Raw genomic sequence first — 12,969 nt, 5'->3', positions numbered from 1 at the left:
ACCCCCAGTCTTCAGTGGAGAAGAAGATACGGGTTCAATCAGACCAACCCTCAGTCATTTGAAAAAACAACTTATAAATATTCGGGAGAGAAGGGAGAGAAGGGAGAAAGCCTCAGAACTGGGGATGTCTCAACTGATGATCTAGCAAGCAGGTGCGTTTTAAAGTCATGGTGGTTTAATTCAAACCACTTTATGTATTGATATACGTATACTTGGTTTAATAACTGACGGAAAAATGAAATTCAGTCAGTACGCTCCCCTCCCCCAAATCCATTCAATTCTTTTGAATGTAATCGCTTTTAAATGCTCTGAATCCAGTCGAGCTGGTGTCTGCTCCGGCGGTCCACACTGACCCTGCGGAATCCGGATCCTCAGGCGGGAGCCTCTCCGGATTCCCCCGCGGCGGCGCCGAGGCCCACCTTCCCCTCCCTCCCTCTGCTGCCTCCTTGCCTACACCCCGCCAGCCCAATCGTTTTGGGAATCGCTCTGCAAAGGGGAAGTGGGGGCTGTCACTAGCGGCGGACTCGGCTGTCGACCCCCTAATCTTTCCCCGGGCTCACGGGCAGCCTCCGCCGCCCCCGAACTTCAGGGAGCAGACGCTGGACGTGCGGCTTTCCTGGCGACTTTCCTAAACTCCGGGCGCCAGAATCGCGTCGCCAGAGCCGGGGCAGTAGCGAGCTGGCGCGGGGACCCGTGAGTGCAAAGGCTGGGAGAGCGAGCGCTGGGCTCCCGCGGGCGGGCCCGCGGCGGCGGAGGAACGGTAACCACCGCCGGATGCACCATTTGCTCCCCGGAGATTGCGATATTGATTCAGGGCTCGAAGGCGCCGGGGACATTTATCTCCCCGGACTTGCAGAGGCTGGAAGGAGAGCCCAGGAACAGGGCGAAGGCGTGCAGAGTTGGAAAGCAGTTGAGAGGGTGCTGGGGCCCGTGGGAAACCCCTCTCCAGAGCCTCCTACCCCGGGAACCTGGTTTACACGGGAGGGATGGGAGGAGGAACCATGCATCTGTTCCTAAAGCCAAGAGCGATTCCCCGCGCAGAGCTGGTTAGCCGGGTGGGCGGACCCCCTCCTCCGCCAACATCCCGGCAGCTTCGCCACAACGATTTCTTTTCCCCTACCCTCAGAGTTCTGCCCCCACAGCCGAATGCCTGCTCCAAAGGTCCAGGAAGAGGGAGTTGGGCCACCCTTCAAACCGCGGTCGCCCCCGGACCTCGGCACAGTTCTGCTCGGTGACACCCACCCCTTCCGCGTATCACACCCACAGCCCACCAAGCCCCGCGCGCCGGGAGCTGGGGGCGCCCGCGCTCGAACGCTGACGGTCTTGCTCTTACCTTGACGAGCCGGAGCTGCGGGAGCCGTCCCATCCTCGGGCTCGCTCCGTCACCGTCCTGGATACCTGGGTTCCTCGGACATCCCAGAGGGGGCGGCAGGCGGTTGCCGGCTCTGGCAGCGTGGAGTGGGCTGCTGGGCTCCTGTGTAGCTGCCCGGTGCTGAGGTGCCCGGCTCCGCGCTCTCGGGCCCCGCAGCACGGCCCAGCGGGCTCTCGTCTCCTTCCCGGGCAAGTCCGGCCGCCGTTTCCTGACTCAGCCCGGCCAGCAGCTGCCTCTCGCCCGCGCGGAGCCCGCCTCGCCCCCGCCGCCTCCCCCTAGATCCGCGCCGCTACTAGCCTCGGCTCCCCGCCCCCTCGCTTGGGCGTCCCCTTCCCTCCCCTTTTCTCTCCTCCCCTCCCCTCCGGTCCCTCCTCCTGGCCTCGCCCCTCTGCTCCCTCCCCCACCCCGCCTCCCTTGTCCCTTCCCCTTTCTGGGGCCGGCTCCCCGCGCCCTCACGGCGCTGACCCCCTTTCCCTGCGCCTGGGTTTGCGGCAGTCGGCGGGGCGCGCTGGCAGTCCTGGCGGCCGCCGCAGCCCGGGGAGAAGCTGGAGACTGTGGGGCGGGGGTGGGGGGAGCGGGAGAGGAGCCAGCCTCCCGTCTCCAGCCCGATTTCAGGCTGGGGCCTGGAGAGTCCAAAGGAGTCTGGGGAGACTTGATGGGGGCATGTGAATCTATAAGAATGCAGCTATTGGAGGCTGGGGACTAGGGCAGCTCGGATTGAGCAGAGCCGCCACGTTAACCGGGTGAAGCTAGGAACTGCGTTCGGGCAGTTCCCGCCCTGAAGCCGGCCAGGAGAAGATCCCTGCCGCCCCTACTTCAGCAGGGCGGAGATGTTGGGCCCGATCCCCCGCGCTTTTCACTGATGTGCCAGGTGCGCTCAGAGACTCTAAAGCTCTGCGGAAGGAACCCTTCTCATTCATTCATTGTCATTCATTCATTCGTTCCGTTCATCCATCCATTCATTCTACAAACTAAGCGACCGTCCAGTTTGGTCCCGGCAAGGGGCTGAACCTGGGATCCCCAAGACGAGGGGAGATGGCGGTGCCCTGCAGAACTAGTGGGCGTCTGAACCCCGTGGAGGGGAAAGCCGAGCACGCATTGCGCTATTGAGGGGAAAGCAGTTAGGAATCCAACGGGCTTGGTGAGGAGGAGGCCACAGCGCCCCCTCTCGGCAGAGCCCTCAGGGTAGGGTGAGCTGCTCCGACAGACCTCCCCGCCTTTATCCAGCTTGACTCCCTAGTTCCCAATTCCGTCCCCTGCTGGGCGAAGCAGCTCCCGCTTCCTCCAGCCCCTTAAACTCTCCCCTCCAGCCCTTCCAGTTGGACAGAACTTTTGCCTTCTCCTATCTCTCCCCTCCTCCTGCCGGAGCTGAAAAGGGAGGTAAAGAAATGACTACCCCACAGAGCCTCCTCGGCCTGCAGCGCCAACCGAAGCACCCCGAGCGGAGCATGGTCCCAGAGTGGTCGTCAGCTGGCGTTGTAATCAAACTCCGAACCTAATCGCCCTGGATTCTGTGTCCTGCTGCACCCATCTGCCTCCTTCCTTCCACCCACTTCTCAGCACATTGAGCAAAAGCCGGTGCATTCATGGGTCCAACTGGTTCTTCGTTTAGGAGTTACTGTAAAAGGTCGTATGAGGAAACTGAGGCGCACAGAGAAGTGGTGACCGGTCCAAAGTTACATAGCTGGTAAGCCTAGTCCCCAGCCTCCTGATTCCCACCTCAAAGTGCCTTTCGAGCTGGGCTCTGACGGGGATTGGGGCTCTGAAGTGGGGAGGAGCAGTGCCCAGGAAGCCATCTGGTCACACTGCCTTAGCCATTGGGTGGCACTTTCTAAATGAAGCACACAGTCCCAAGTCTTGAAGAACCCCCAGTTGGTTAGTGTCCCAGAGGTGGTCATGTTGAGCTTGGCACAGACTCACCCCAACCAATACCAGAAGAGACGGATGCACCAACCAGATTGCCAAATGTACTTTTCTCAACAAAAATTAAATACAGGGTTGTCCAGTGTAGCACAGGTTCTGGAGTCAGCCTAAGTTTGAGTCTTAGCTCTTCCGCTTACACGCTGTATAAATCTGGAAAATGATTTAATACTGCCTCATCTATAAAATAGGGGAAGGAATACCTACCTCACAGTGTTGTTGAGAGGTTTTAAAAAGTTAATATTTGTAAATGACTTGGAACGGTGCCCAGCACATAGCAAGGGCTTAATGAAGGTTACCTGTAATCACCATCATCATCATCATCACCAACATCATCATCATCATCATCATCATCATCAAGTGGACCAGATGCTCAAATGCATGGGCAGCACAGCCCCTCCCTCTAGGCAGTGGAAAGCAGAGTTCTTGATTAGAAGGTCACAGCAGCAATGGACTATGGAAACAGTGGAGAGGGAGCTGGCGGGTCCTCAGGGAGGTTAGCCCAGGTCCTGCAGAGGCCTTGCTCCCCAGCCCTACTTGACCTTGGAGCTGACTCTCCAGGGACCAGACAGCTCCAGATTTCCAGATTCTGTTTCTCTCTGCTTAATAAACACAATTTCACCTCTCTGAGCCCCTTCACCCTCCCCTTGACATGATCTTTAAATATGCTAATGCTATCAATTAGGCTGTAATCAAGTCTTGCTCTTCTGGCTTTTTTAGACCTTCTCTTTCTAAAGGAGCATCTACCTAAAGGGGCATCTATAGATTTCACATTTCACATTTCACCCCCTCCCAGTTGACTATGTTGATTTCATTGACTTAACCTCCACATTCCCCCCACCCCAGGTAAAAAGAGGAGTCTTCTGTATCACTCCATTATGTTCTTATTTATAGTTTTGGCCTTGACCATCCCAGGGAGGTTATGAGAGGCTCATATTTAACACCCCTTTTGTAAAAGTATCCCATATCCCCTTTCATTTGTCCTGAAATTGCTTCTTTCCACCTTCAAGAGCCCAGCTCTCATCTGCTCAGCTTGGTGAGGATGCCAGCCAGGGCCCAGGGCCTTCCCTGCATTTCCTCCCCTCAGCCCCAGCCACTCCAGCCAACCAGCTCAATGGCCCAGGATGTGCTCCTTAGGCAGCCTCTCCAACCCTCCTCAGGACCACCTCCTGCTCCATCTCAGCATCCTCTTCCCAGCCAGACCCCTCCCAAACTCTTTGACCCCTCCCTTACTCTTTCCTCTTCCTGTCCAGGCCCAGACCAAAGCCAGCTTTCATTCAGTGAACCTGACAGATTTGAAAGAAAAGAGAAATATGAGGAATCTAAATCAGAATAAAAGACAATTCCACATCCTTCCAAACAGTAGGAGAGACAGATAGGAGAACAGATAGTAATGGGTGGGACCCAGCAAAGGAGGGCTGAGCATGCCCCCTTTGCCTGTGGGATTCCATTGGCTTTAACCATGGGCATCCCAGTGAGGTCGATGGTTTGGAACTGTATTTCTTAGGCTGCTTGTGATGAAGAACCAGTTCTTGATTTTTAAATTTCTCATCTGTTGCAGAATGATACTATTGCAACATACAGTGGGAATAAATTATTAGAATAAATGAAATAAAAAATAAAGACATACAAAATAGAAGTCCAATTTTCAGAACGGTTAGATTCAGTGGACATAAAACTACTCTGTCAAATTGCTTTAAAATGCCTACATGCTTACTTTCAGTCTCTGCGCCTGTCTTGTCACAGACTGGCAACAAATAGTTTGCAGGCAGATCATGCTTGGAGTAGCACTATGCTACTTCTGGAAGTATGAGGTCAGGAAAACGGCCTCATGGAGGGAGCAGCTTATAAAATCACATTAACATCGAGGGAGATGGTGTTAATTACTCAATTCATCTGTGCATTCATTCAACAAACGTTTAATGAGCAGCAACTATATACCAATCACTGTTGGATGCCCAAGTTAATAAAGATTAATATAGCAAGGCCTTAGCCCTCAAGATGTTCAGACTGGAAGGGAGACAACCACTTTGATAAACAGTTAAAAGCTAGTGAAATTAGGTCAACAATAGACCAGGCACCATGGGTACAGAGGCAGAAATATTAATTCTGCCCAGGGCCAACAGGGAAGGTCTACCGAGGAAGTGATATTGTGCTGGGGTCTGGAGGCAGAGAGGCAGCTGTTCAGTTCCACGTGGCCATCCGGCACTCAATAAATGAGCTAATTTGTGTAAAGGCCTTAGGGCAGTGCCTGGCACATAGTGAGTGCTTCAAAAGTATTTGCTGTTTTTATTATTAAATCTTATAAATTATCATCAGCATCAGCATCAGCATCATCCTCATCCACTTAGATTTACCCAGCACTGTGCTTAACTTAGACTTGGGATTGTGGGGTTGTGGGTAGCTCAGCTGGGGGAAAAGGGTGACCTTGACCCACACCCTTTGTCAGAGGAAAGACCTTCTGGAGAATGTGGGTTGAGAGTTGGTACTGAAGGAAGTGCGTGTGGGCAGGTGAAGATGAGAGGGAGACCTTATAGGCAGGAGAGTCCCTTAGAGACACAGCCAGGGGAGGAGACTGCTTTAACGGGGACAAGCAATGGAGGTGCAGTGACTGGGTGATATTACTCATTCTCTCATTTAGAACAACATATAATAACAGTACTAATTAGGATTTGTATGGCAATTTGTGCCTTATAACAAACAATTTCTCATTTAATCGTTCTAACAGCCCCATAGAGGAGGTGTTAGTAGTCACTTTACAGATGAGAAAGCTGAACTCAGAGGTTGATACTGTGCCCAAGGTCACATGGCTGACTTTAGTACAGGCAGGATTCCAGCCCATGTTCCCAGATCCCACTCCAGACATTTTCCAGTGTCCTGTGGAGGGGTGACCTGAGCCTAGCCCCGCAGGGAGCCGTGATACCACCTATAGGAGGCCCTGGCTCCAGAAAAATGATGCTCTAGGACCAGTCTTTCCCTTTTTCTTTTCCTGGGAGATGCAGAGGCAAGCCACACAACAGAGCCTGACAGTGACCATAGACAAGGGTGGGCCGCTAGATCACAAAGACTCCTCAGGTGACCTCCTCCTCCTCCTGAGTCTGAGTTTGTATTAATCCAGGGCAAATATGCTTACTTTGGGCACAATTACCATATTTTTGCATGTATTAAGTGTGGCCAAGAGGGCCACTGAAGTTTGTTTTTAAGGAAATTTTTTAAAGGTGTACTTAAGTAAGAAGGGTTGACACCCGGGGAAGGAAGTGAAAACAGATCAGGGGTGCCAGCCAGAAGCGCAGAGTCTAAAGGAAGGGCACACACTCACATACCTTTACAGAGAGATAACGTCCCTTTAGCCTAGACTAGAGGATCTCAACTGGGGGTGCCTCTCCCTCCCAGGTGATGTTTAGCAATGTCTAGAGGCGTTTTTGGTTGTCACAACTGAGTGAGAGCTCCTGCCATTTAGTGGGTAGAGGCCAGGTATGCCACTAAATATCCTACAAAGCACAGGACAGCCTCCACAAAATACACTTATCTGATTCAATGTATCCACAGTGCTGAGACTGAGTAACTGAGGCCCTAGACAAGAGCTTGGTGCCATGGATAGCAGAAACTCTGGCTTTCCGTGGGGCTATGATCCAAACCTAGACTTTCTACTCCGTCTGAAAATCACAGAAGGGCAAAGGTTTCCCACTCTACACTTCTTGAACTCCATCATTTCCAAAACACTGAGGCCCCAAGGAAGGCACTGGGGTAATACCAATGGTGGGAGCACCCTGCTTAAGGCCACCCAGCTGGTAGTTGACAGAGCCAGATCTTGAGGACTCTGGGGTTTTCGTGAATGTTCCTCACCTCTCTGCCAGGCTACCGCCCAGTCCTCTCCCCTCATCACCTCTTTTGTAGGTATAGTTTGTCCTTTTTTTCCTATTCATAAAATCCCATTTAGAACTAATAGGGTTCTCATAGAAATCTGCTAGTCTAATAAGCAAGGTGCTATTATTTCCATTTTACAGATTGCTGATTGAAGTCTACAGGTTAAATATACAATGTGCCTATCTGTTCGCCTGAAGAGCCTTGAACTCCTGGAGGGCCGACAACTCCCCATTCATCTCAGCAGTCCCAGCCCCTCGTCAAGTCCTGTGTCTCAGCAGATGCCAAATGAAATGTTTCCAGTTAATAGTCAGTTTTACAGTGGATTAGACCCCAGGCTCCTGCCTCCAGAGCATAATACTCTGTAGGCATCCATCCTTTTCTGGGTCCCTCTCACCCCTAGTGAGGCACCCAATATAGAGTTTGACCTCGCCCCAGCTCTGAATGGGAGCTCCCCAGAACAGACAGTTATGGCTTCTTAGTGGGAAACCACAGAACTGAGCCTCAGTAGACCTGTTCACTCCTTCCCTCCTCTTCCCTCAGAGTCTCAGGGTGGAACAGATTCTGCCCCCCAGGTCCCTGGGGATGTCTGCACTACCTCCTGAGAAGCCCGCACAAACTAGCCACCCTGACCTTCCCTGGTGGCTTACAAGTCACAGAACAAGACAAAGAGAGACCGAGGAGACCTATCAACCAACTGCAATATATGGACCTCATTTGGACCCCGATGCTAACAAATTGTAAACAAACAAAAAACCCACCTATAAATAATTGGAAATATGAATTCTGATTAAACATTTAAAGTATGATAACAGCATTGTGGTTATGTACTTAAAATGAGTCATAGTCTTTTAGAGACACAAACTGAAATATTTACAGGTGAAATGACATGATGTCTGGGATTTGCTTTGAAGTAATATGGGAAGGGAGGAAGGGGGTGAGGATAGTGATGAAACAAGATTGGCCAGGGGTTGTTAATTTCTGAATCTGGGTTATGGGTACATGGGGGTTTATGATAACATTTTGTCTATTTTTATGTATTTAAAAAATTCACAGCATGTGAGAGTTGCCTGGGCCCACTTACGGAGTATGCAGACCAGGGTTTCCAAATCATTTTCTGTAGAACCTTAAGATTGCAAAAAGATACTTCAGGGACTGATGCTCGAGATGGGGGTGGGAGGAGGAAGCGGTGATAAGGAGACTGGGGAGAAGGCTCTGAGGCTACACTTTCGTTTGAACCAGTTTTTTTGTTTTCTAATTTATTATTTTTTTGTGGGGGGAGGTAATTAGGTCTATTTGCTTATTTATTTTTAGAGGAGGTGCCGGGGATTGAACCCAGGACCTCAAGCATGCTAAGCATGCGCTCTACCACTTGAGATATACCTTCTCCCCTTGAACCAGTTTTATACCCTGGAGTTGTACAGGAGATCTCATTTTGGGAAAAGGGTTCTACTCAGAAAAGAAAGCAATTTTTCCAAGACCAGGTGGGTTGTGGCAGAGCTGGACAGAGCCCCGTCTTCTGACTCTGACTCCTGCACTCTGCACTGCACCACACGGCCGTCCTCAGGCCTGGCTGATGCCCCACAATCCCTGCAGGACTCAGGGGACCTGAGGCCTAGGTTTAGTGAGCCAACCCAAGATGAGGGATGGGCCATGCCCCGCCTGCCCTGAGGTGCCCCGGTGGGCATGAAGCTTCCATGGGTCACTCATTGCTTGATATCCAAAGTCAGGCCTGTGGCTCAGAGCCAGCCTCAGCCTTGCTGGCTGCCATCTGGCCAAGCCCCAGGGGCTCACCTGGATGGGAGCCAGAACCTCCAGGCATTCCTGAACTAGAGAAGTGCTGATCAGGGCTCAGCCCACCCGCCACACAGCAGCCACCCCAGAAGAAGGTCTGGTGCTTGCCCCTTCCCAAGTCTCTACTGCATGAGAGGACTGCTGGAAGCTGGCCAGATGGTTCCATCTGGATGTGATCAGGAGCAAGGGTTGATAAAGGCTGAAGTTATTGGGTCCCACCAGCAGGTCATGTTGAGGAGGAACACAGAGGGCTCCTGAGGCCTGAGGCAGAGAAAAGGAGAAAGAGGGGAAATTACGTGAGACACGAAGGAAATCCATTCACAGGAAACAGCCTGATAGGACTCCTGAGCTCACAGAGGAAGAGTAGGCGTGTTGGCAATGAAGGAGGCCGTGCTGGCTGTGCTCAGGATCTCCCATTTGCCCCTCTACACCCACCCTCCACCTTTCCCTACCTGCTGTCCACCCCATGCCACAGGCGTGAATTGCACCAATGGGCTGCCTCACCCTCCCACTTCCCGTTGGGTTTAGCCAATAGGAAGCCCCAGTTGCAGATCAGCAGCAGGGAGGTGACGTCGGGTATTTAACTCACCAGCTGTCTTCCTGTGGGGTGGCCATGGGCAGGCTGTGTCCCTTGACAAGGGGTCCTGGATACTGTCATGGCAGCCTCTCTGCTTCACTCTCCTTCAGGGTTCTGGTAATCTTGCCCTCTTTCCACCCACTCTCTAGCCCCATGATACTTCATGACCTCTTGTGGTTTCCCCATCCTGTGCAAATCTTTCTAAACAATCTCTTTAATAAACCCTTCTCAATTAACCAGGTTCAGATAGGCTATTCATTTCCTTGCGAAGAACTTGATCGATGCAGGCTGCTTAGAAGCTGAGTTTGCAAATGTGATTGCACAATGAATCTTTTTTTGCGAGTAACCCTAGTGAACTAGAGGGTTGATGAGGCCTCCCTGGGGGGCCTGACTGGACAGAGAGGGCAAAAGGTGAAGGCAGGATGTGAGACAACCAAAACAAATGAGCAGACACCCCAGAGGAGGGCATCTGGCTAGAGGTGTGGTTGGTAGATGTGTCAGGAGGAGACCTAAGGGTCTTCCGCAAACCTCACTGGAAGGATATTGTTATGGGGTAGGGAAGGGCTGGAGGTGGAGGGGTCCAGGGAAAAGAGCAGCGAGGCTAGGCTCTGCCCGTCTCTCTCTAGCTGTGCTAAGAAAGACAGCTGTGCACAGCACAACTCCATGGGTGCCCTGGGGGCCTGGGCCTGTGGCTGCTGAACTCCCAAGGATGAGCCCCATTGGCTGGACAAGAAATTCCTGCTCAACCTACCTTCCCCTCCTTGCTCTGAGTCCCCCTAGAAGCAACTTGCTGGAGCCAGAATGAATCCTGGACACTGCCAAGCTCCCTGCCTTGGCACTTTTCCTCAAGCTGTGCCAGCTGCTTGGAGTGCTCTGACCCTCTCCAGGACAGCTAGACTCACTCCTGAACTGCCACAGCATTCCAGGACAGCCCACCTCTCTCCTCCATCAGTTCCCATCTTACATTAGGGATGTGTTGGCAAATTTGCCTGCCAGCCCTGGCCCAGTCATCCACTTGCCGTGTGATTTTGGGCAAGTCAGGTCTCCTCTCTGGATCTTAGTTTCCCTGTCTGTGACAGGGCAGTGGTAGTGATGGTATATTAGGGGAAGTCTCCTGCCCTTTGCAGACTTGCATAAATCCACGGATCGATGCCTCCTGTCCCACTGATAGACGATGCCAAAGAAGAGAGCACGCTTCACTCATTCATCCTGGTATTCCCCACGGCACCTAGTAGAGGGGCCCAGTGGGTAAGGGTTGGTGGATGGGTGGTGGGTGGATGATAAATCTCCCTAGAGTGGAGAAAGGCAATTCATTCCATGGCTCTAAGTTAATAGAAATGTCCCCTGGGAACATCCCACCTCCTGACTAATCCTGCATGTTCTCATTTGTTACCTTTCCTGAGCAGGCCATCCCTTGAAAGGTGCATCAAGAACCAGCAACAATTGTTATCCTTTAGAGGAACACAAGACCATTGACCACAGTTACTTCTGGTGTGTGAGCTTGGGGGTCTTGGGAGAAAAAAACAAATGATCCTTGTATTTCCTTGTGTTCTCTTTGGATTATTTTTAAAAGGGTATTGATTTAATTTTTTTTTTTTTTGGCTAGGGAGGTAATTAGGTTTATTTACTTATTTATTTTTAGAGGAGGTACTGGGAATTGAACCCAGGACCTCATGCATGCTAAGCATGTGCTCTACTATTTGACCTATATCCTCCTCCCCTCTTTGGGTTATTTTTAAATCTATAAGTCACTTTTAAAACATAAAGAAGTCCTTTTGGAAAAAAGTCATAATTTTTTATGACTTGAAGAATTGTTTAAAGTCATGATAATTATCTGTTTTGTTTCCAAGGAGGGGAATTGGATAGTTGAGGATTGAAGCAGGTGGGGAGCAGGGAGGAGACTCATTGGTCAGCTTATATCCTTTGGTACCTTTGGACGTTTGTACCATGTGTATTCATCATCTATTAAAAAATAAATACAAATTGAGAAATCACTAACCCATATATGGATATTCTTACAGAGAAATGAGGCCCTTTCACATGCAGTAGCTTACTTAACCCTCATCACAACCCTAAGTAGCCATTATTATCCCTATTTTCAGATGAGGAAACCAAGACTCATAGAAGATTAAAGGTTTGCTCAAGTTCCTTAGTTGGTGTGTTGTGGCATTGAGACTTACACTCTGGGTTTCTAATCCTAAAGTAGGCTGCCACTGAGGTTTAGCTTGCCAAATATACTTGCATTACAGGAAAACAAATTGGCATTTTGATGTATGACTCAGTCTCTAGAAGGTTTGTTTAGTGTGAGTCATTCCCACTGAGCTCTGTCTCATTGGAGGCAGCCAAAATAACAAAGTTCCCAATGCTGCAAAGTTGAGGCAGAGACACAATGGGCTCCCCAGGGCTGAGGAGACCCCAGTAAAATACAGACATGAGTGGATCCCCAGGCCCCCATCACACTTCAGCTCCTCATCTGGCCTCTTTATCTGTGGAAATTTTATGTTAAAACTTACTCTCTCCAGGAAGCTTTTACTGACACCCAAGGCTAGCTCTTTGGGCTTCCCCTTGCCATTCAAAACACCCATATCCAGAGACTGCTTTCCCTGCTACACCCCCAGCTCTGTGTCTTGTTCACAAGTACCCTCCAGCACAGCTAGCCCTGGGCCTGGCACACAGCAGGAACGCAATAAATACTTGTCAAATCAATGAATAAACCAATGGCCAGGTCCTTACTCTCCTGGGCTGATGATCACAGGTGCACGAGTGCAGGCAGGTGGCCACAGTGGATGGGCCCAGATGACTCCTGAGGTGTTTGTGCTTGCTAACTCCAAGTCTCTGGCAGAGGAGGGGTTGTGGGCAAAGTAGCCACTCATCTTGTCGAAGAATGAGTGTTTGCCCTTTCCAGGCTGCCCAGCCCCCAGCTCAAATACCCCATAAGGCCCAGGGACTTGGGGGTGGGGGTGCTCTGGTGGGTGGATGAGCCACGGGCCCCTCCCTGAGGTGCAGGTTCCAGCGTGGCTGAGCTCTGGGGGGTCGGAGGGAGTAGAGGTGGCAGTGGAGGGGGGGAGGGGGCTGTGGGAAGCCTCAAATGGCTCCTAGCCACCCCTGAGCAGTGTCACCTCTGATATTAACTCGGAGGAGCTGTGTCCAAATTGTTCATTTCTGCGTCGCCACCTTTCTCATCTCTCCCTCTATACATCCCTGCCTCACCTCTCTGACCTCCCAAGCTGAGCCACTTCTCCCACAATGACAGGAAGAAACGGAGGCAGAAGGAGACTGAGTTCCATTCTCTCTGGAGCTTGTTCAGATTTTCAATGAGCCATGGCCCGGCTCTCACCCTGACACCAGGCCCTCAGGGCCCCAGCCCATCCTCCCTCTGACATCCCCTCCCTGGCGGGCTCCTCCCCTCCTCCGGCCTCCCCTCCTCCCTTCCCGCCTTCAT

General features: G+C 51.5%; 1 protein-coding gene across 1 annotated transcript in view; it reads right to left on the bottom strand.

The window, feature by feature from the left end:
• The window catches only part of CRHR1 (corticotropin releasing hormone receptor 1), a 48,938-nt gene extending 47,357 nt beyond the window's left edge, over nucleotides 1-1,581 (bottom strand). The window contains exon 1 of the mRNA XM_006199264.4: nucleotides 1,334-1,581. Coding sequence (XP_006199326.1) covers nucleotides 1,334-1,366 — 33 coding nt within the window. The 5' untranslated portion in view covers nucleotides 1,367-1,581. The remainder of the gene's footprint in view (nucleotides 1-1,333) is intronic.
• Nucleotides 1,582-12,969: the final 11,388 nt, after the last annotated feature.

The sequence above is a fragment of the Vicugna pacos genome, chromosome 16 (assembly GCF_048564905.1).
Source record: "Vicugna pacos chromosome 16, VicPac4, whole genome shotgun sequence".
In the NCBI taxonomy this organism is placed as follows: Eukaryota; Metazoa; Chordata; class Mammalia; order Artiodactyla; family Camelidae; genus Vicugna; species Vicugna pacos.
Note: the sequence above shows the minus strand (reverse complement) of the source record. Positions and strands in the feature narration are given on the sequence as shown.